This window comes from Coturnix japonica, chromosome 3 (genome assembly GCF_054131305.1).
Source record: "Coturnix japonica strain WE chromosome 3, WE-NBRP24, whole genome shotgun sequence".
Classification (NCBI taxonomy): domain Eukaryota; kingdom Metazoa; phylum Chordata; class Aves; order Galliformes; family Phasianidae; genus Coturnix; species Coturnix japonica.
The window spans coordinates 3,687,677-3,711,927 of record NC_140665.1 but is presented as its reverse complement, the minus strand read 5'-3'; the positions used below and the strand labels follow the sequence as shown (position 1 = coordinate 3,711,927).

At 43.7% G+C, this 24,251-nt stretch overlaps 1 protein-coding gene across 3 annotated transcripts in view; it reads left to right on the top strand.

The window, feature by feature from the left end:
* The window catches only part of SPRED2 (sprouty related EVH1 domain containing 2), a 49,460-nt gene extending 29,062 nt beyond the window's left edge, over nt 1-20,398 (top strand). For all 3 annotated transcript variants that reach the window (XM_015856534.3, XM_085542398.1, XM_015856535.3), the window contains exons 4-6: nt 1,192-1,256; nt 16,092-16,241; nt 16,841-20,398. In XM_015856534.3, coding sequence (XP_015712020.1) covers nt 1,192-1,256; nt 16,092-16,241; nt 16,841-17,491 — 866 coding nt within the window. In that variant the 3' untranslated portion in view covers nt 17,492-20,398. The remainder of the gene's footprint in view (nt 1-1,191; nt 1,257-16,091; nt 16,242-16,840) is intronic.
* The last annotated feature ends 3,853 nt before the right edge of the window (nt 20,399-24,251 follow it).

Sequence of the window (24,251 nt, the reverse complement as noted above, 5' to 3'; positions counted from 1 at the left end):
TAACAGCACAGGCTGATCCTCATGAATGTGCTCCTACTTAACTTCCAAATAAGGCTTTCTGAATGAAAAACAATCGCTGGCACGTGCACGCACAGTGTCAGACCTTGGCTTTCATTTGCTGCTTGTTTTTTGTTTGCTTCATCAAATTCAGCAGGTAATTTAAAGCAGGGCAAACCGCGTCTGAAGCTTCGCTTCATGAAATCACTGCTCTATCCAGCAGGTTATTTCGTGTTGCTTTGAAAGTCTGTTTTGTGCAGGAGTCCTGGGCAGCCTTGTAGGGAAAATCTAGATGTTTTAATTATTTTTTTTAAAGCTAATGTAGCAAACTGCCTGAATGTTTTCACGTTACACAGTGTTTTAAGTGGGCTTTCACACTTGGCTCTGCACATCTTTGCGGTTACGCAACTGAATGCAGCCAAGGCTGGTACAGTTTAGCATTATATAAAGTACGCTATTTAGGATAAATTTCCAGAATGAAGACGCTACAAAGCATTTAAATATTCTAGTTTAAGGATGGGGTGTGGCTGCAACCTAGTAGGATGAAGCATCTCAATGAGGTGGCACCCATGAGGTGAGAGGAGTTATCAGGGGCCAGAGATGTAGGATACAATATCCCACTTTTTCAGTCTTTTTTTATGGCAGTATGAATTTCAGTTCCTTTCAGATACATTGCTTATGTGGGGAAAGACGATTCTATTGATGAATTGCTGATAGCAGGGATGTTTACTGTATTTAACAACTTACAAGAAAAAAAAAATCAAAAGCTTCCTTTTCAAAGTAAAAGTTTGTTTTTCAATAGAAAGTGATTTTTTGACCCAATTTTAGGGCTTTCTTGAGGAATAACTCATGAGTGGTTTCTTGACAGCTGAGGGTCTGGACCTAAGCACCGATCAGTGCGTAGCTTTACCGTTCTTCAGAAATGAAAGCCTTCTGCAACTGGAAATGCTGACTGCTATTTTTAGCAGAGTTAATTAGCATTGGCAGCCGTGTAGTTACATGTCAAGAAACACTTTCAGATTTTACCTTTCCAACCCAGCAAACAGCAGGTGGTTCTTCTTCCTAAAAAAGATCTTTTCACATCTATCCAGCAAATAAAGCTGTTAGCCTCCAAGCATTCACCAGCCTGGTAATAATAACAATTGGAAAAGTTGCATGGGAGTGTCATATTTTTAAAAGCCTGCTTGTTTCTAGGGTCTACTACTTCCTCTTCAACGCTTCACAACGAGGCTGAGGTCGGTGACGATGATGTCTTCACAGTAAGTGCATCTCCCTTCTGGCCGTTCTCCTTTGTGATCTTGTTTTACATGGTCAGGTTTGAAAGGTTTAAGGGTTCGTTGGGTTTTTTTTGTTGTTGTTTTATTACCTGGGTTTGGCTTCCGGCTTTAATTGCATTTGTTCAGTGGGTGTGTTTTATTTGATGGAAGCATAAACCCTGCAGAAGGTAAACTTGGGTTTCTCTTGGTCTCCCATCGCCATCTGAGAAGCACGACAGAGCAGAGCAGATGTTGTCAGGGCTGGAAGTGAGCAAATAATGTCCCTCCAGTTTAACACGCCATGGTCTGAGTGCTTCTTCTCCATACAAAAATAAAGTAGGTAGCTGCGTCTTAGGTGTGCAGTCAAGGAAATGAAGTTCTGAAATATTACCTTTATTATGGGGAACAAAAGTCAACCTTGAAGGCGTCCTGTGTGTATGTGAAGGTAGAAAGTTCATTGACACGAGCTACCCAGCCAGCGGTGGCTGAAGGAGGAGTGAGTTGCTCATATTGAATTTATGGTCATGTCCAAAATGTGTTTTGGAGCTTTTTTGAAACAGGAGCACCTACTGTCCCTGCTGCACTCAAACGCTTTGAAAAGGAGGAGGGAAGAAAAAAAAAACACAACCGAAACAGTGACCATGTCAGATGAAATTGTAATCTGATCGCGGATATTCTGTGTACTGAAAAAACAACGCTCACAATGAATACTTTGTTTTATTACGCTTATTTACCTGGCTCTACTCACAACCCCCCTTCCTTACACGATAAATGTGCTCGTTGTGTGGTGCAGGTGGGGGTGGGCTGCCAGGTGGGACGTCCTCATTCAGGTCCTTTCCTCTAGGACACCCCTCTGCACCTACGGGGGGAGCAGGGCAGGGCCGAGGGTGGGGAGAAGTACCATCCATCCAGCCAAAAGGTGTCTTTGAGGCCCAAGTGGGCTGGCGCTGGACAGGGCTTTGTGCAGTGCTCCAACCCAGCTGCTGGCACGTCATCTGGCCAGTCCTTTTGTCATGGCTCCAGAGGCAAACAGCAGTCAGGGTTAAAAGGTGACTTCCTGTGCTCGGCAGCAAACCCATCATTAGCAGCTGCTTCCCAGCTACCTGCCAGGGGTGATTTATAGGCACAGAGCTGGGGGAGGCCCCGCTGGAGCCAGGCCAGTTTACCAGTTTGTGCTGTTTCGTCCCCAAAGCGGGGCACTACTGTACTTGTCAGGGTGAGGATGCTCCCTGAAACACACCTTGCATGGGCATCCACGTGCCAGCTCTCACTGGGTGAGGCACAGAAATGCAGTGAAAAGCAGCCTGCAGAAAGAGCAAAGGAGATCTTTTTTTTTTTTTGGCTTTGTTGGGCTGAATCTCTCCTTTCACTGTAGTAAAGTTCTTTGAAGTTCTTGGCTTGCCGTTTATCTGGGAATCCTGGTAGATGATGGTGGAGCCTGAGATCTGCATAAGCCAGAAATAACACACCCAAGCGCGTAGGGCTTTTAGACTGGAAGAAATTAATGTGTAGTGTTTTTTGGGGGTTGGTTTGTGTTTTATTATTTTTACCCTTCTGTTTCATTCTTTCTTTACACTCCTTTTAAACATATATATGATAGTCCAGTTGGTCCTCCTTGCCCAGAAAATGTTTATTGCAGCTCTCTTGTAAACGCCACAGCAATAGATCTTTTAGGGTTTGGTTTTTCACTCTGTTTTAAAGAGAAAGCACATTTGCTCTTTTTATTTCCTAAGGTAGTTATTAAAATCCTTGCAGTCCTCCCCCTCTCCCACACATGGATGAATAAACTTGACTGCGTGCGGCAGAATTTTCAGAAGCATCTGCATGATTGAGTCATTTAAGCAGTCATTTACGCATCTCTGAAAATCCCAGCCGCTGCCTCCAGTCCTTGCTGCAAGGTCCTGCCTCTCCTTGAAGAAGATGTTGCAATCTGTTCAACAGCTGCGGTCCAAAATTGGAAGTGGCTTTGCAGATCAGTGCTGCAGCTCGGGCAGCGGTACCCTTATGCCCCTTCTTTATAGTGCACGCTCCCTGGCCATCGTTCTGAAGCGTGGATTGCATCTTTAAAAACAGGGCTCTGCCATTCGATAACTCCGCTGTGCTTTAGATCCGTAGTGATGAAAGAAATCAGTACAGCCCTCTGTTCTTAGAGCCCTACCTAAGGGAGCAGAAAGCTGAGGTATATGGAAGTAAATGTCACTGACTTTGGGGGGGAAAAACACTAATTTCTGAACTGAAATCTCCATTTAGAAGTTTAACAGTACATAGTTGTGTTTCTTTAATTCCAGATCCTCAGTAGAGCGCATAAATGTTTTCCATATGTTAGCAAATAAATTTCGCCTGTCTTGTACATTATAAATCGTCCTCTCAAGAGATGCAATCTGAGTAAGACTAGCCATCCGCTCCGTCCCTGCTGGGGGAAGCATTGTCTTTGCAGCAGGCTGAGATTGTTCTGTTTGTCTTCATCCATCCAGCTTGCATCTTCAGACTTCTTTAATTAACATTCACTTTGCAAATACCATTTAATAAGGATGGAATAATTCTCTAGATCCTCGGCCGCAGAATTTGCTGTATAATTGAGTTCTTCTGCAGATTTTTTCCTTAATCTACACTTTTACTTTCAATTACAGATAATAATCCCACATGACCATGAAGTGAAAAATGTGAAGTGAGTCCAAGGAAAGAAAGGTCAATGTCTTCCAGAGTCTGCAGAGTGCCTGAAACAATCTCTTTTTAGCAACCCATCCAAAAAAACAGAGGTGTTCGTTCTGAAACCCTATGGCCAGTGCAGCTGAATTGCTACTCATGTGTTTTTCAGATAAATGGGCAGCACTGTGCCTGCTTTAGTGCTAAAGACAAGACTCCCACTGGCAGGAGGAACTATGGCTCCTGTGTCCGCTCTGCTTTGGGAACCTAAAAACGACTGCAGTCCTCCTTTGGTTTAACAGGGATGGGAGAAAAAAGAAAACACAAAGAAAACCAACCTTGCTGTGTTTCACAATCCTTTTACAAAGATAGCTGTTTCCTGTAATTAACAGTGATTTTAGAAATCCTAGTGTTTGTTGAAAGTGAGACATTCAGACTTTTGCAGATGATCTAGAAAAGCGTGGCTGAGCTACAGGCTTTGGTTCATAGACATCTAGTCTCAATCCACTGCTTCTCATGCAGATTTCCAAAATCCTGGCTAAAAGCTCACTTGCCTCCTTTCTCCAGAAGCAGAACAGGGCAGATGCTCTCTTTCTTCACTCGGGATATGGCCATACCTTGCTGCTACCAAGTCTGCGCGTCGTTTTCTCTCTCCTGTGGGTAGCCAGCATCCTGCTGCTAGGATCCATACCCGCAGTCTCCAGATGTAGACTTCCCCCACAGAGCCATGTATTCAGGGCAGCCCCACACCCCTCACACCCCTTTCCTCAACACAAAGATGTTCCTCTGTTGCTCAGGGATGCTGGAGCCAGGAAGCTTGTCCCACAGCTTGGATGCTGCTGGCGTTCATTGCTGGGACAGACACGATGCTGGCGGTACGGGTTGTGGCAGATGTTAACATTACAGCTCTCCTCGCATCTCTTCTGGTTTCATAATTAAAAAAACAGATTTCTCCCTGCTGCCTTTCCATGAAACCTTTTCCCTACTTTCATCTCCCATGTGGGCCTCAAGTGTGTTACAGCCTCACTATTAAAATTTATAAGATTTACGTTAGTTAGATAAACACTAAATCTAACTTTTCTTGCTGGCTTGGTTGTTTCATATTCAGATGGTTCTTTTAAAGAATGACTGTAACTCATTTTCTTTAAAGTACACGCATAGAGACCCAGCCCAGTTACTTTGGATAGCTACACTAGTGCATTTTTGAGTTCTCTGTGAGGCTGGAGCATCCCTCATCCTACCCTCCCATGGAAAATGATGTTGCTGAGTGTAGAGAAGCACTGAATTGAAAGATTTATTCCTTTCATGAGCTGCACTTGGGATTGAGAAGCAGCAAGAGCCTTCAATTTCCTTTTTCTTGAAGCTAAGATACAGTAACAGAAAGGAAAGCTGCTTTTGGAGCGGCGGAGCTCTGGATGGTAGTGGTGGGGTACAGTGCTTAGGCTGTCACTGCAAGCAAGGCAGCATTGATTGCTCTATAAGGCCAAGCAGAGTGACTGGGACCCATCACAGCAATATAGTCAAGTGGCACTACCTGTGGTATTCTTGCTTAGCAGTGCCCAGATGACAAGGGTTCCATGCTTCTAGCCATATCCTCTGGGCTTGGAGCTGATGTTGTAAAGCACAGCTATTCCAGTTGAGATTAAATATATATATATAGAATCAGAGAATTATGAAGGTTGGAGAAGACCACTAAGGCCATCAAGTCCAACCATCAGTGCATCCTCACCATGCCCACTAACCCATGTCCTTCAGTGCTACATCTGCCCTTGAAGAGCTCCATGGGTGGTGACTCCACCATTTCCCAGGGCAGCTGTTCCAATGTATTACCACTCGTTCTGAGAAGAAATCTTTCCTAATATCCAACTTCAGCCTCCCCTGGCACAACTTAAAGCCATTCTCTCTCATCCTATCACTGTTAACCTGGGAGAAGGGGCTGACCCCTGCCTCGCCACAACATTTTTTACCCCTCTTTTCCTCAAGTTGACGTTGGGTGAGTTTATGTTGGTCAGTGGGAACAGTAGCACTCAGATAGGTTTTCTGTAGGGAGAATCAAGTGGGGAGTTTTTCTCTGGTTGACAGGTCTTCATAGTGGTGTGCTTCCCCCTTTCCTTCAGGTCCTCCAGTTTCTTTTAAGTGATGCTGGAAATTAACCCATTTATTTCTATTTGTTCTACAAATACAAGCAAGTTCTGCTTGCTACAGTGATCAGATACCTGAGACAGAGATGTCACCTGGAAGGGCAGCTGCTGTTTTCTTCAGTAGTTCAAAGCCACACAGAAGTGATGACTGCCCACCTCACAGAAGTTGTCAAGATACTCTATACATATGATCTGATTATTCTTACATATCTTGCAGGTTCACAGTATGTAAATGAAAAGCTTAGATGAGCTGATAGGAGAGATAAGCAGTAGATAGTAGATAGCTTCCTTTGAAAGAAGGGAAGGGGGACAGAGGACTTCTCAATTTCTGCATTGCCGTATTGTTTTTATTGCATTACGTCTTGCTCTCAGGTCAGTCTTTAAGGGGTAAAGCTTTCTCAGACCAGAAATGTGCAGTTCAATGCGATTCTCAAATGCACTGAGTCTTTAAGACAGTTTTTTTATCTCCTTTTTTCTTTCTTTATCTCCTCTTTATCTCAACCTGTATCAGGCTGGTTGTTTTCCCCCACAGGTACCCACACACCTTGCAAGGTGACCTGTTGCTCCAGCAGTTCTGGCTGGAGGAAGCAGTCCCTTCAGTGAATCACAGCCTGCACACAGCCCCTGCAATTTGGGACATGTGTGTGAAGACTGGCAAACAGCATCCGTTGTTCAGCAACAGATTATTAAGCAGATAATATCTGTGTCGCGCTCCCTTGAGCCTTTCTGTCCTGTAGTTCTCTGTAGCTAATTAGAGTGGCGATGTGGATGTGTCAAGCTCCTTTGCTGAGGGTAAGCAATTCCTTTGTCGCAATCCTTTCTCTTAAGTTCTGTTTTTATAGTGTGTTTTCTGGCTCCATCCCATTCCCATTTACAAACGTAGTTGGTTCTGCACTGGGATTTGGATATATCCTGCAGGAAACCGAAATGTGATCTTCTCCTACAATGGAAGTTTCCTTTTAGCTGCATCTTGCCAGAACTTGTGTTACAGTTGGTGCACCAGTCAGGGATCCTCATGTTCAACTTGCTCCTTTTCCCTTGGTCAAGTGTTTACAGGGGAGATTTTTGTTTCTTTCTGGTTTTAGCACTCCTTTCTTCTTTTCCCCATGCTTAATGATGATGGGGCGGGTGGCATATTTAAGTGTACCAGCTCTTTCAGCATTATCCTTGCTTTAATTCTTGTGTTGCACATTACCAGGCTTGATTTCACTTAAGTGATCTCCCAGCTTCCAAAAGCCTGTTTCCTTGTAATATATGGTCCTTGGAGGCTTCTGGACGGGAAGGGTATCAGCAACCTGCCTGTAGGATTTGTTGTCTGAAGGTGAATGGAGCAGTGTACTGCCAACTGTAGTTTGTAGCTAATGAGTTCTTGCTCTGAGCGTGTTGCAGCATCACTTTGCACTTGCATTCAGCCAGCTGAGTGTTTGTTTTCCAAAGAATTAATTTGGCTTCATGGTAATATACTGCAGCTATGTGATGAGTTAAAGTATGAAGCTGTTTATGAGCACGTTCCCTTCTAATTCTCCCAAGAAGTAAAGGAGAAGTGTGCAGGCTGCTGTGCCATCCAGAAGGGCAGCGAGTGTGTTGAGATTTGGCCTTTGGGGACAGGAACACACAAACAGCCCAACCTGTACCACATCTGGGCCACATGTGTTTCCTGTCGGTGCTGTGCGGTGGTCAGGGTGAAGCAGGCGTTTAATGGGAAGATTTTGCAGTGCAGCTTTGCAAAATGAGTCTCTGGCCTCTGATTTTGGCCTTGCTTTTGTTCGGCTTTGGTTCCTCAGTCATTTCTTTAGCACTGTGTAGGGGAGCATAGGTGAGGGACTCAATTTGAAGCAAGAAACCCAAAGGAAGCCTATTTGGTTCCCCAAAACTTGAGCATCAGACCCAAAACTGCTGGCAAGGAACACAACTCCAGTTGGCTGCTGCAAAGCTGGCAGAGCGATGTGAGGCTCCTCCTGTTTGCCAGCACAGGGAAGTGACCCCAGAACTGTCCCTATAAAAGAAAATTAATCCTTTCCCAGTGTTTTAGCTCCTGCAGGGCCAGAGAAGCTCTTGGCTGGACCAGACTTCCAGCACCCTGCTCGTGTCAATCCTGCACCGCCAGTGGATTTTTTGATGCTCTGTAGAGCAGCTGGTGGAAAACAGCCTGAAGAGCTGGTGAGACTCCCCACACTTTGCTTCTCCAGGCACTTTTTGTACTGGTGGCTGAGTGGGGCTGATAGGAATCTCAGCACCAGTCTTTGGAAGAAGGGCTGTGATTTCCACACAGTGCATTTTGAACACAGGCAGATGGGGTTGGAATCCCATTGTCTCATGCAATGGGTATGGGCAAAAAAATCAAGAAAAGAGAAAAAAAATAAATCAATGTAGAGAGTTGGGGCCACTTGGAGCGTGCACCCAACTTTTGCTAAGTCTAACCATAATTTGGTTTTGTCCTCTGAATTTAGTTATTTATTTATTACGTTTTCTTGGAGAGCTCACAAAGAGAAAGGAGGAGTTTGGGAAAGCTAAACAATGCAGTTTGCTCTTACACGAGGCTCCAAGAATGATTGCTCCTTTAAAGCAACAGTCTGCATCATGACGCTGCCCACACCCCCAGGCTTGTGCTGGTTTTAACTAAGAATGCAAAAGCCCTGGGAGCTCATTGTGGAGCTCTGCTTGGCGTGGAGATACATTATAAACAACTGTATCTAAATAGCTGCGTTCCCTCCCCTCACCTGCCTAATGTGTTTTGCCAAAGGTCTGCTTTCCCTGCATCTTGTAAATATTTTATGAAAATTAAATCAGAAGTGATTACAGCGGGCAGTTCATCTGTCTCTGGTTCCGTTTGCAAGGAGAAGGGAAGGCAAAAGTCAGTAAGTGCCACTGCATTTTTAAGCAGAGCCTGACATATTTACAGTGCATGCGAAGAGGGTGTTTTTAAAGTTTGCATCAGCTGTTGGGTTCTATTTTAGTGATGGATTCCAGCTAAAATAACGTGGATGCTCAGAACTGTGTGAATAAATGACCCCTAACTGACTTCTTAAGATACCATATCCATCTGCTGTGGGAAGTCTGCATTCAACTGTTTTTCCTCTCTGTTTGCATCTGAGTGTGTTACACAGGAGCAGCGTGCCTATGAACTTGGAGGCTGCATTGTTTCATCTGTACATAGCAAAGATGCGAATTATGAGACCAGAGGCTCCAGTTCTTGCAGCTAATCTCATTTTTGTCAGCATATCCCTTTATTTTCCCCCTACCTGGGAGTTTCTGCACAGAGGAGCTGGGACTCAGTGCTAAGTTATGTGGTGCCATCTGTTCCTGGCTGCCCCTGGAGCTGCACAGGCTCTCACCATCCTCTGTGTGTGCTGCTTAACACCCACCAGCCAAGCTTCGTTCCTTTATTTCCTAGCATCCACATCAGCCTTCTGAAGGAAAACCTTTTTGGCAGTGCTGGCTGCGATAAATTCCCTTCTAGCACCTGAAAACAGGGAGCCAGTGCTTCCCTAATTAATGGCAGCCATGCTGATAGCATGTCAAAAACTGAAAACTTCAGGGAGGAGCTGGGAGCTGCACAGTAATGAATCAAGGCAGTGATCTGCTCTATCCAGGTCTGCATCCTGCTGTGAGGTAGGGCTGCCTTGGTCTGAGCTTTTCTCTTGTCACATTCTGCTTTTCACTTTGGAGTAAGTAGCTGATGCAAAGACATGGCGTGGTACATCAGCTCAGTGGTGGAGTTAAGGGCAAGGTGAGAGATTCCATATGGGAAGGAGATGTCCTGTAGGTGCTGTGTGGCTGTAGTCCTTCCTGAGCTTCCGCAGGCTCTGCCTTTGCAGAGCTGTGTCTGGTGCCTTGTATCACTGGTGAGCAGCTAAATGCAAAAGTCTCCCCAGGGTTTTTCCCATAGCACATCTGATTGCTTTATCGTTTTAGCTGTGTTTGATTCGCTTGTGTTCATTTCAGGCCTCTCAGCGAGTTGCTAAACCACATCTGTGGAGCACGCCGAGCTGACCGGCAATGCCAAGAGCGGCTTTAGCACGAGCTTAACAGAGATGATCTCGTGCACAGAATCCTTGTAAATGCTCCTCCAGGTTTTGCTGACTTAAGGCAGTGCAGCCACTGGGATGTTTCTGGCACTGAGAGCCATAACCATGAAAGTTAAAAAAAAAATAAAGGTAGCAGTAAAGCGTCTGCCTTTAAATACACAGAGCATATCTAGCGAACGGAGAAATGGAAATCCTTTTCTAGCTCTCTTGAATAGAGAGAGTAGGCATTAAGACAGGAACTGAGTTTTGATCCTCCCCTCTCTGTGACACGCAGAAGTGCTCTGTCTCTTTAGGCTTAAGAATGAAAGCTAGAAGGGAGAGGAAAGAATTGGTCTTGCATGATTAGATTAAGGGAGTTCTGAGAGACCGCATTTTATCTTAATTTCTTTGGAAAAGTGGAGGTTTCTTTGCCGTGCATCCAGAATAGCTCTCAGACTTCCTCTTTGCAAAGTTCATAAACAGTGGAGGCTCTGCAGATAAACCTCAGCTTCAAGCACAGGTCTGTAACTTTGGCTCTCTTTACCATCCCGTGGACTTTTATCATTTTTCCTTTCCCTAATGATAGTGCAGCTGTGTTTTCCCTTTTTCCAGTGAATGGGGAGGGCTGTGCATGATAGCACTGGGGCACGTGAGCAATTGTACCAAGGCAGAGCAGGCAAACAGCGGGCTGCTTCCCTGTTTTCCAGGCTCATCCTCAAGCTGTGACTTGGTGACTGAGTGGGGCTTGTTTTCCTGGGGATGTGAGATGGCAAGTGTCTCCTCTTCAGCACGCACAGGCTTCTCACAATGAAAGCAGGAGCTGCAGTGGGGAGGTTGTGCTGCTGAAGTGTCTGCCTTGGTGAAGATGAGACCCACCACGTTCTGTGTTTCCACGTGGGCTGCATTCAGAACCCCTCGGGTGGGAATGATTCAGCAAGCAGACCTGCTGCAGAGCAGTCTGTGCAATAGAGAACAGATTAGCTCATAGACAACTCATGCCTCAGAAAGGCCAAGCTGGCACAGATTTTCAGTTCAGAGCCATTACTTGCAAAACGACATGTTCAACGCTGTGATGCTTCTATTCCCCATCGCCATCTCTTGTAGCTGTAAAAATCCTAGCGAAAGAACAAACCGTCTTGTTTGACCAGCAATTATTCTTGACAGCAAACTTGCTGTAGTTGGCTGAGGGCATTTGTGGAAGCTGCAAGCAGCGGAACTCTCATAAATTCCCTCAGGCAACTGATTTCTGACGAGCTGCTTCATAATTTGGTGATGAACCATTCTTTTTCCTTGTCACCCTGGATATTGCACTGTACAAAGTGAAACTGTTCCATGAAGCTCTTGGAGGCAATGTGATCCATCCAGATCAGTAGCTGGGGAAGGGGAAAGCTTTTTTTCTTTCTCATCAGTATTTATGATCGATACTTATCTCAGAATGTTACTTAGGCACCTGATTAGCCGGCTGTTCTTGTGTAACAAATCCATTTAAATGAGAAGTAAACTGCAGTAAATTATTAACGTAATCTTCTGCACTAATGACTAGGTTTTTTAAATTGAATGAGTCACTTCTTAAATTGTGAGAGGGAAAGAGGGACCAGGGACGCTTCTTTCTTTCGTTTTAATGATCACAGTACAAGCATTTGCATGTAGAAATGCAGTGTTTTTTCTCACAGCAGCCATATCACACATGCAGTACTTGTGCTCTCTCAGATTCGTTCAGCTCACTTGCAAAAGGAAATGTGCAGCGCAGGTTTTATAAAATTACTATTATGGCCATGATTAATGATTTTGTTATCCGAGCAGCAAAACCACAAGACTTTGCAGCCACCATAGCAATCGCAATGCTCCAGTACGTGCCGCACAGAATTTGCTAATTGAGCATCGAGGGCATGTTGAAACGGAGTTTCTTTGTGGACTCACTGTTCCAACTGCTTTAGGTTTGGGTTCATTTCTCTTCTGTGGCTACTGGGCATGTTTTCAATAGTTTTTTCTCTCAAAAAAAAAACAAAACAGTGGAGCCAGATTGGTTTCAACAGGCTTTAGAGGAAGACAGCATTTCTCTTAGAGACCAATGGTTTGGACATGTTTTTCCATCAGTGAAATAGCCTGACTCTGGAGACTGTGTGCTTTCTAGATTTATTCCTGTAAGCAAATGTGTTGTATTTGGGTGACCTGCTGAAAACCCCTAATGTCTTCCCCTCTGTCATCTTCCCCCAGATTTTCACTGCTGTGGTGGTACCAGAAAATCTTAGCCAACACAGTCTTGTTGTATGGGACAGGAATTATGTTCTGCTCCTATCACAGCTGAAGTCCTTTCCCTTGAGGTTGAGTCTGACTTTTACCAGTCACCGAGTTCAAATTCAGTTACAGTTGAGTAGTAAAGGGAGCACCACAGCTTTCAGGGCTTGAGCATCTTACCTTTGATTCTTGGTCACTTACTTTCTTCTGAGAGCTTCTGTATGGCTTCTTGAACCACACTGTAACTATGGGATTTATTTCAAGTCCTTGCTTCTGTCTGAACCTTATCTGAGCACGTTCCAATGAATGTCTTGTGTTCTCTTCCAGAGGATGTGAGACTAATAATCACTTCCTACTCTCCTTCCACATGGGACTCGCAATTCTATAGACTTCTTCTTTCCCATCTTTACATTTCCTTCCATTATCTCTTTTCCAGGGTGGAGAGAGCCAACCTCTCTAATTAGCCAGTATTCAGAAACCATGTATCTCACTGTCCTGGCTATTGCCCTGGGAGCTTTGCCATGGTGGCAATACCCTTACGAAGATTTCAGTGCTTCTTGTTTGTTTGTTTTTTTTAATTATTATTTTAATCTGCTGATGAGCTGTTATGGAGCTGCTTGTTTTAACCCCGAGATCTGTTTTCTCAGCAGCAGTAGTTACTTCAGAATACATCACTGTACATGGCAGATCAAGGTGTTCCTGTTAGATTGCATATTAGTGGCAATTAGAGTTTGTTGTTGTTTAACATCTGGTCCTTTAGCAATATAAGATTCTCAAGCAAGTTTTCAGGGTCAGCTTTCATTTTTACTACTCTGAATAACTTAACTATCATGAGAAGGTTTTATCATCGTGTATCTTCAGCTTATTTATGAGTAAGCTCACTGGCGCAGATGGAGATCTGGGGGCTTCGTCCATGACCTTCTCGTTCTTCAAGCCATTCATTCATAAGTGTTGAGGGCCTTCTTTTTTCTTCTACCAAAGTTTGGTGAGGGACCTTTTTGGAAGGCAGCAGTGCTGATTTCAGCAGAGTCAGCAAGATAACCCTGCAACCAGTTGCCTTCAGCCTTGTCAACCTGCAGGCAGTGCAGACTTTTTTATGGAAGAGTGAACAGAGAATTAGGCTTGGATATCTTTCTACCTTTCTTGGTGCTCAGAGCAAATGTTTGCATTGGAACACTGCCCCTCTAATCTGAGGACATTGAATGTGGAAGTGAAGCAATTTTTAATATGGTTAAAGCAGAGGCCTGAGCCACAGCTTCTTTGGTATGCTGCAAACAGGTTTTGTAGCCATGTTGACACATGTGGAGGAGAGGCTCAGTTGCCCTGCTGGCTCTGAAGCAGATGAAGGCGTGGAGCAAAGGGTAGATAATGATCCAGCATGATACAAATCACTCCAGCCTTTCTTCCAATTGCCTCTTGCAGAAATATGGCTTTCCTCATGGAGCCACACATGCACTTAGCACACAGCATGCTCTGTGGGGGCTGGTTATAGCCCCCAGCTGTCTCACTAAGATTATCCAGCAGTTATATCCAGTTCAGGACTTCTTTCCATCTAGCAGACAAGAGGGTTGCAGGCCAACATATGCCACCTACTCCAGTTGAGTGAGTTTCCCAGGCTTCTTTCTGTTCACCACGAGCGCCCACAGTGTAGCTGGAGCATACCCACAAAGGCTTGTCCCAGCAGGGCTCTGCTGCATTTCCACTGAAGGGTCCTGCTGGCACAGCACCATGCTAAGTCCTTCTTCCTTCTTGGCTCATGGCAAAGTTTAACTTCAAGAGAATGCTATAGGGCAAAACTACCTGCAATACAGGGCATTTGCCATTCTGTTCTAAGAAGCTGAAATTAAAGCTCTGCGTCCAAGTCTGCACCACACGCAGTGCTGCAGAAAAGTACTTGTAGGAGGGGGCTGTAACTAAATCCTAACTCTTGAAAGGTTTTCAAAATAGCCTGGAAGCTTGATATTATTTTGAAGAACTTGCTTGTAGAAGCTGCTAGTTTTGTCTTGAGGCGTCTCCAGAAAGTGCTAGATATAGTAGGACTTGAAGTTACAGGCACAAAACTTAGCTCAAACCCCAGGTGTGAATGCCTACATCTAGTAAAAAATGAACTCCAGTGCAGTTGCACTTTGTAGGTGTTATTAGTTTAACTTAAGGCTTATTCTAACTCTAAATACATGATTTTAAAATAATAGGGGGGAAAAAAAACCACAACAGCCTCACATGAATTAAAAGTCAGTTCACAAAGGGTGGGTCAGCCATTCAAAACTCATCCTGCTTGTTTTACTTCTCAGATAACACAGTCTGACTTCACATCACACTGCAAACAGATCTGTGTATTTGCTTTCGACAAAATAAGGTGGCAGTTCAGTGCTATACGAGTCAAAGTGGGTCGACAAATATTTTGTGTTGTAATGCTTGAAGGTGTGTTCACCTTTGGGCAGCGTCTTGCAAAGAGTTGTTTTGAGAATAAACAAATAGCCACAGTGACTGTTTTTGTCTTCTTGGATTAAGAGACATGTTCAGTAAGATTCATTGAAAAATAATATTTAGAAGAATAATATTTAGAGAGAAGGTTTTTCAGGTAAAGCCAGTCTTCTGCCATTGTTGATATAACCACCTTTCCCTGTTGAGTTTGTATCTCCACCTGGTGTTGTGGCAAATGGGAACCTCTCCATTGGGCTTGCCTTAGCTGCAGCATGGGTTGCTAGTTGAAAAGGGTTGGAGATTTTTCTTCGTTTGTGGCACCAGTGTTTTTGGAATATGTCATGTTACAGCTTTTCTGTCCATGGGCAAAAGGAGCCATCAGTGTGGGGGGGATGGGGGGGTTGCTTAACAGCTGCCCTTTGATATTTGTGGTGAAGTAAAAAAGTCTAAACAATCAATGGAAAGCATTAATGGGCCTGAACGTCTGGATATTGGATATAAAATACAAAGGTTGCATCCGAAAGTAATGCCTCCTATTTTGTTCACTGTCTGTCTTGATGCTCTTCAGAGGCAGATGTTGATGGGAAGGAAGGGCTGTGAAGAGGGGGTGGCTAAGATTGGGTTATCCTGCTGTGCATTTCTGCAGGAAGATAAATAAATATGTTAAGAAGCTGCATGTATCGGCAACACCATGTTATTACGTGGTGTTTTGCCCTTTCATAATCATTGTTGTGGAGCAGTACAATTAACAAACCTAAAGAAGGTGAGCATGGTGAGGCCGGAATGTATAAAAATACAAGTAACGTTCATTGTACATTAAAGATTAGTGACAAAAGGAGAGGAAAAGCCCTAAAACTTTTAAAGGAAATCTGAGTATTTAAGTTGCCTGCAATGAACTGGAATTCACCATTTGGAGAAGAATGTTGAAAGAAGTTTTTTGACTTTACAGTATTCCTGAAGTCAAAAACACCAGAATTTCTGCAGTCCTGAGTGCACATCAGGACATAAAAGACAGCATCGTTTGAAGGAGTTTAAATGTGTGCTTCAGAGGTAGCTTCCAGTGTGACCATTCACCACTGTGCAGTGCCTAGTACAACAAATAATGTGCCAACTGTGTATGAGTGGTGTTAGTGAATATGTCACCGGTGGGCTGTGGTATACTTAATTTTTCCACTTGTGTGGCAACGTGTTTTATGGCCTGGCAACAAACCTGCTTCTTTCAAGAGTTTTATGTGAAACCTGATGAAGCCGCCTGCCATCAGGTGTTGCCAGTACCGCAGGTGTGTGCAAAGTCAGTGAGTAGCAAAACGTCTCTTTTAAGACGGCGTGCTGTAACAACTGGACGTATTACAAGTTTTATTTCCCCTTTCCATCTCTAACAGAACGCAACAGATAGCTCCTCCAACTCCTCTCAGAAAAGGGAACAGCCTGTGCGAACTCTGGCTTCTCCAGCATCCTGTGAAAATCGAAGAATTTGCACTCGTGGGCACCTTCATGACCATTACACCTCTGACCACTACCACCTAGAACAAGTAAGGCACTTTTCACCCTTAGGACACAAGGGGCTGTCTTTATCATAGTTAGATAAGTCCTCACAGCATATGGTTGCCCCCACCACCAAAAACACTCAGAAAGTCCCCACTCCTTTCTCCATCTCTGACAACTTTAGCTTTAAGTGGTATCTAATTATTAAAATAAGCATATGTTTACACTGATTTAAAATGTCAGGTCTTTCCTGTACTTAAAAGGAGCTCACAACCAAGAGGGAGAATGACTTTTTACATGGTCTGTTAGTGATAGGACAAGGGGGAATAGTTTTAAACAAAAAGAAGGGAGATTTAAATTAGATGTTAGGGGAAAATCTTTCTCTCAGAGTGTGGTGAGGTGCTGGCACATACTGCCCAGAGAAGCTTTGGATGCCCCTGAATCCCTGGAGGTGTTCGAGGTGAGGTTGGATGGGGCCTTGGGCAGCCTAAGCTGGTGAGGGGCAGCCCTGCCCTCAACAGGTGGGTTGGAGCTCGATGACCTTTAAGGTCCCTTCCAACCTAAGCCATTCCATTATTTTTCATTTCTACACTCAAACAGTTTATTAATCTTTTTTCCCTCTTTATCTCCATCCCTGCTTCTACAGTCAGTACCACGATCCTACCGGCACGTCAACTTTCCAGATGACGATGAAGAAATCGTACGCATCAATCCTCGGGAAAAGATTTGGATGACTGGATATGAGGACTATCGCCATGCCCCAGCACGAGGAAAGAACTTCGATCCTGATGACATGGACTCCTACGTACGTTTTGCCAAAAGCGAGTCCTCAAAACACGAGTACACTTATCCTTACGTAGACAACTCAGACTTTGACCTGGGTGAAGATATCAAGGGTGCTGTGATAAAGACTCAACCTGTCAAATTCAAGCCCAGACGGAAGGAAGATGGTGAGAGGTCACGGTGCGTGTACTGCAGGGACATGTTCAATCATGAAGAGAACAAACGGGGTCAATGCCAGGATGCTCCAGACCGCATCAAGACTTGCATCCATCGAGTGAGCTGTATGTGGTGCGCAGACACTATGCTCTATCACTGTATGTCCGATCCAGAAGGAGACTTTACAGATCCTTGTTCGTGTGACACCAGTGATGAAATGTTTTGCCTCCGGTGGATGGCCCTTATCGCCTTGTCTTTCATTGCTCCATGTATGTGCTGTTACTTGCCGCTTCGGGCTTGTTACCACTGTGGGGTCATGTGCAGGTGCTGTGGTGGAAAACACAAAGCTGCTGGATGACTACAAGTGAGTTCGGTGTGTTATGTTTTTCCTGTAGTTCGGGGAACACATTGGTTTCAGAGCATTGAGATCACTTATTTTGATGCAGCCACTGTGCCCAGCAGCATCCAGAAACCACCAGTTTGGATCATCTTACATTTGATCGTCTGGGGCTCACACTGCATTGATTTGCTCATCAAGTGTTCTAACTAACTAACGTACAGCATAGACTTTTGTATTATTAATCTGTAATCAAACAGACTGTCTTGTACATGTTTATATTATTTTTTTTTTTCAGTTAAAATGAGTTTAAGAACTGCTTTAAATGGTGGTGGATTGTAGAACATCTCCAGGTTGTGTCCGTCTTGCCTCTGCTCACACGGTACCATCAGTGCGTTAGCAGGTTTTGGCATTTCTCTAAGCGGGGTGGTATAGTGAATGAGATCTCACTTGGAAGATATTTTAACTTGCTGTCAAGTTATTGTGCGTATGGAAGGCGTGCTAGTAACAAACTTGTACCACAACACAGTATTTCTGTTGCTGGTTTTCTTTTGTTTTGGTTTTTATTTTTTTGTCCTGTTTTCCAAAGCCAAAATAGCCATGTAAGCTGCAGTTTCTCTTCTAGAGTCCATCATCATTTCCTTCAGCAAACATCTTAAATTATTTCTCTGTTCTTAAAGCTCTATGAACGGAAAGCAAAGCTCAGTTACCATAGTCACATAACCATTGAGAATCTGGTAGTTCTCCTTACCTGTAATCATTTCAGACCACTACTTGAAAGGGAAACTTTAAATGTTAGTGTTTTCTTTTTTCCCTAAATAACCTTGGAAAAATAAAACTGTGTTTTCCGAGTTCTGCCCAAAAGAAGGGAACTTTTTCTTTAGACAGCCATGTAATGATTTGAGTACAAAACACTACAGTTCCAGATGAGGAAAGTTGTTGTTATGCAAAGAATTATTAACAATGCAATGTCAAAAGCACTATTGTAATCCACAGCAATTCTGGGGAAATGCTGCAAGTGGTGGATTATACAGAAAACAGTATTTGTTTATTTCTTTCAGTATACGTGAGCACAAGAACACACGTGTTCACAGTAGAAACTACATTTAGCAATCTAAACAGATGTCAAAAATCCAAAGCGAGGATGTTAACCACCGCTTTCATTTCCTGACCTACGGTTCTGATTCTCCGGATGCTCACAGATGTCCAAAGTAATGCATATGCAACCAGCATGTATAGGATTAATCACAGGAGTCTTTGCAGGAGCCAGACCGAAGTGTCTCCCTCACTTTCCCCTCCCTGTTTCACCACCCAGATTTATCGAGTGGATGCATACGGTGCATACAGCGGGATAAAATTATTTTAATTATTATTTCTTTTTTTACATGTCACGTTGTCTTGTGTACAAGGCTTGTAATTAGCTGTGGGGGGGTGGGGGGAGGGGAAAAAAAAAACAAAAAAGAGTATTTTTCTAATATATTACAGGAATAGCCAAATAATTTTTATTGAAAAAATTAAAAAAAAAAAAAAAAAGATTTAGCGCAGTGAGTTCTAACTAGCATAGTACAATCCGAATACTTTGAGGCAGCTAGGGATTGGCTTGTCAAAGCTGGCACTGCTGTTCCTGCCATAATTTCTTTCTGCAGTAAATTGCCAGTGAGCGCATGTCCTTTCCCTCCCTCTATTGCACATTGACATCAGTCTTAAAAGAGAGGATTTTGTTTTTCTTTTTTCTTTTTGCCAAATAAATGTAAAAGGAACGCTTGCCATTTTTCGTTCTTGTTGGAATGTCCCAACGGTTCCTCTGAGAGTTAATCACAGCTTTTTAGTAGATCATGAACTAAGTATGCAACGTGCTTATACACTATAGAGTTCGGTAGGCTTAATTTGTAGCAGTTGCTGGGGATCTTTTGGTTGGAAAAGAAAAAGAATGATAATGCAAAAGGGATGGAGTGTTAAACTCTCGGTGATGCGTCTGGGTTTGCTGAATGAAATATAAATATTTTGTGCCTAATAGCAGTTGACAAATCTCTCAATGGTGTCTAGTAAACATCAAGCCAGCCTCGAGAACTAGTTTATGGAACAACCTTTTCCTTTTATTTCAGTTCTCGGAGTTGTTTCTTGCAAACAAACATCTGTAAGATCTTCTCTCTATAAAGCACAACACTACAAAAAAAAAAAAAGATCTTACAGTTTTTTGTCCGATCTTGAAGTGCCCCTATTTATTTAAGTAAAGCAGACATACTCCAAGCCTTTCTGTATGTCCAGAAATAAAAAATAATAATAATTAAAAAATAAAAATAAACCCTCCCTTGTTATTATTAAATTTTTTTTCTTCAGTTTTTTCCTCCCTCCTTCTTCCTCCCTCTTTCCCTGTTGGGTTTTTGTACTACTTGTAGATTTTTGCCGCGCGTGTTATTTGGTTTGTGAAAGCAGTGGTGTAAGGGCACAATGATAGAAAATGGGTGTCTTTTTGTAAATATTCCTCCTTACTTTCCACACTGCTGCTGAACAGTGTGTAGCGTTCTCCCAGTCAGCTTTGCAATACTGACATCAATCATTCGAGAGAAATTATTCAGATTTTATTTTTGTATCTGTGGTAACCAAACATTAACCAAATTTGTTTTCTGTCATGAAAAAATGTTTGGGTTGGTTCGGTTTGTTGTTTTTTTTTTTCAAGCTATCGCTCACATTAACAAATTAAAGTGCCTGAAGCCTCATCATTATTGTATCTATATACTAAAAGTTAAAACCCTGTTGTATTGATTTTTATAAGCCTTTTTACCTCTGTGTAAAAAATATATATACAAGTGTATGATGTACATTTTAGTTCTTAACTTCTTTTTTTATTGTTTCTAATATGTATGATCAGTGTAGCTATTGCTTTAAAATGTACCATGTAAATATAAATACATCATATCAAAACGATGCCTTTGGTTTGGGGGTGTTTTTCAGGTGTGTTTCTAGGAGGGCGGCCTGTAGGTCAGCCTGCCCTGGTGTCCATGACAGTGACTAGGCCGTGACAGCAACTAGGCCGTGATGGCAGAAGCCATGGCACATTTTCAGTCCTTTTTTTCCTCACACCTTGCCCCAAGGAGCAAGAAGAAGGGGGCTGGGTGGCCATGTTAGCTCCTAAATGTGTTTGCAAAACAGTCTGAGCATTTCTAGGTGCACTGGAGAACCCTGGAGGGATCAAGAAACACAGCTCGCATCCCAGCCGGCCATGGAAAGGCTGATTGCTGGAGCAACTTGGTGCGGGCTGGCAGGAGGCTTCAGAGAGATGCACCCCAGCAACTCCACCTGCCTCAGTGGGCATTTACACTGAAAGAAATAAAAGGAGGAACTCAGTTACACAGCTGGAGCTGATTGACTCAGAAACCAGGGAAAAACAGTGAGTATGCCTGATTGCATTGCAGCTGTTTCCAATGAGAACCAGCACCCTGCATGTGGCTTTCCAGTCACAGAAATCGCCTCAGTGGCTGAATCTGTCCCAGCTTTGCTGAGATTCCGAGTCTGTTCCTGCTTTATATTTGTATTTATGTATTTCTGTAGGTGTATGGTCATAGAATCATAGAATAGCCTGGGCTGAAAAGGACCACAATGGTCATCTAGGTTCAACCCACCTGCTATGTACAAGGTCACTAACCAGCCTGGCCTTGAATGCCTCCAGGGACAAGGCATCCACAACCTCCTTGGGCAACCTGTTCAGGGTACAAGTAAGGATATTTATATTTGCTATATATTTTTTTGTTGTTGTTTCATTTTTATTCTTTTTTACACAGCAAGTTTTAGCCATGCATCTAAACCTTGCAACCCTGTGGAGAAACATGTAGCGTGGACCTGGTGTTTGGCTTAGGAAGACCTCCACAGCACACAAAACCCTGCAGTCTGACTTGGCATTAGCTCTGTCTGCAGATAAAATGATGGCAAAGTGACCCTGACAGCTTACTCTTACAGTTCATTATGGTATCTTGACAAATTAGGGCCAGAAGCCTTTGGCTCCAGTAGCAAAAATGTTGAGTCACAACCCAAAGCAGTGATTAAGCACCTGGTGAGAAGGCAGGGCCAACCCAGGGGAGCTCTGGTATATGCAGTGCACCTGGGTGACCATGAGGAGTGGAGCTAGGATCTATCCCTTCTCAGACTTCATTAAGGGTTGGTAGTGGAGGTGAAGGTCTTTGGAGTTGCCTACCCATTGGAGACCTTCCACAGGTAAGCTGTTTGTATTCCTTTGTGACTGCAGCTACTGTATTTGGGCTTGTTTTTGTTTTCTAGTGTTGAGTCATCCTGCTTCTATCACTATTTTCCATTACGTCATGTTACAGATCTGTTCTCTGGTGTTTCACATTCAGCTTGTCCTGCAGAAGGCCTGGGTAGACCCTGTGTCTGTTTGCAGCCTGTGATGTCTTCTCCTCTCACGCTCAAATGGATCTGGGGATTTCTAAGCTGAACCAGTAAACAGTACATTTGGACCCCTGAGGTTGCTGGAAAGTATAATTTTCAGTGAGATATGAGGTGCTAGGGAAGGCCAACAATCTCCTGGAGGCAGCCAATGGCATGGAACATGTAGAGAGCACAGACCTGCAAGTTTGTGACCACATGAAACAAATGTGAATGTTTTATGGCTCTGAAAGAAATCCATTTAGCTACAAATTACATTTTCAGAATAATCTCTCTCCTAGGCTGAGTTTCAGGTGTTGCCAAAGGTGGTTTGGTATCTTAGATCAAAGCGACTTCACCCTGACTTGACACCAAATGTGTTGCTTCCTTTACCCTGGTCAGACCAGGCCTTCTGCCCTCTCCTTTTTCTCTTGCTGGTGTCAGGAGTTACCTGCAAGTAACTGTGATAAGCCTCTCCTTATAAAAGCAGTCTCAGATCATGAAGGATGCCTGGCTTGGCACTAGCCATGAGCAGGAAGTTGGTGGCAATGGATGAAGGAATTACATGGGGAGTGGAGGGTAGCTGTGAGGATAGCCAGCGCTGGTCTCTCCAGCTGCAACAGCTGTTTCCCTGCAGCAGACAATGATAGCACTGTCATGTATTTCTCAGGAGTGATTATAGCTCCTTCAGTCAGTTAATGATGAAGATTGTTTTAATCTTTTCTTCTCAGACAGCCATAATCTAAGTCAGACAAATGGATTCGACCCCACTGTGAAGATGGGTAAGGCCAAGAGTCCGAATGACTCGTGTAATGGCACATGAGGAGCTGGTGGCCTGGAGCAGGACTGCCCTTAGCCCAAGTCCTCGGTCTTCAGCCGAGGGTCAGCTCTGCTGTTACTCTCGCTCTCTGTCTTAAGGTTAACTGCGAGGTTTGGGCTTCAACAGGAGACTCTCTGCAAGAAGCTCAAGCCAAACGGTCCCCACCAGCATGAAATGTGTAAATCTCCTTCCTCTGCTAATTCCGCTTAGAAATGCAAATTGGAAGTAGCTGTCAGGAGGGCTGGAAACAAGAGGTATCGCTGCATGTGTTCCTAATGCTTATCACAGGCGGAATTTGGCTTCTTACAAGGACCAAACGCAGCCTTTTCACATCTCCCTTGAGAGAGAGCTTGCAGCAACCGGAAATGCTTTCGTTCCTTCAGCACTCGCTAACTGGATGAGTTAGCATCCTCCTAACACCTTGTCCTTTTCCAGGATGCTCAGCCTTCTGCTGTTTTCTTAACATACTGAATGAGGGGATTAAATTCTTTAGTATCTCGGTGGCATAAGTGGAAATAAATAGAGAAATGCTTGGCTTCCACCCAGAGAAAGATATTTAAATAGTGGAAAGTATGCGTGTATTTTTGGGGTGGTGTACTTAGGTCTCCACAAATATTTTCAGTTCCTTCCCTGCACTCGTACACAACCATCCCATGCCATTCATCTCATTCTCCCATTCCCCACTTGTAAACTCACTTAGGAAGGGCTGATAGACTTTGGTTTGGCTACTGTGAGATTTCAAGCCTGCTGCCTAATGTTGTGTGAGACAGGATCTCACAGCAGTGAGCTGTGTAAAGAGGAAGGTTTCTGAGGGCTGTAATGCACCATATCATTCAGGGCCAGTTGGATGGGGCCCTGGCAGCCTCATCTAGTGGCTGGCAATCCTGCCTGTGGCAGGGGGTTGGAGCTCAATGACCTTTAAGGTCCCCTCCAACCTATGCTGTTTTATGACTCTTTATGTGCAATTCCCTCTCCATACATATGCTGATGTATACTTTGAGATGGCGTAGAACAGAGAAAGTATATGTAGTCAGTATAATTCATCTAACAGGGACATGATGCATCTAATAGTGACTTAGGGAGTCACCGATGTTAAGAGCTCGTCACTGCGCAGAGAAGCTAGAATTAATGCAAATTTCAGGATAGCTGACAAATTATTGAGTCATACCCAGCATTAAGCTTAATGCTTGTGTAGAATTCTTAATTAGGGAGTGTAATGTGAACTGACACTTCTTTTTCCACATATCTGAGGTTATGTTGTGATAAGCTGCAGAACTGGCCAGCTTTAAGGGCAGTGACAAGGCTGGCATCAGGCTTTCCACCTGAAACAAGCATCTGTTTGATTTTTTACACTCTTAATTCCTTTGCTTCAGTGTTGTGCTGATACTGATGTGAAACATCAATGTCCTGAAAAGAGAACAGGGCCAGAGAGCACAATATAGCAAACAGTGAGAGCGTTGATCTTCAACTGTCCAGTTTAATAGAGTATGTTTGGGAAACCATCTCCGAATCTGAGATTTCCTGTATTCAGGTTACGATTAGCTTCATCTTGATTGAGAAACAAAAAGCTCAGACACTTCT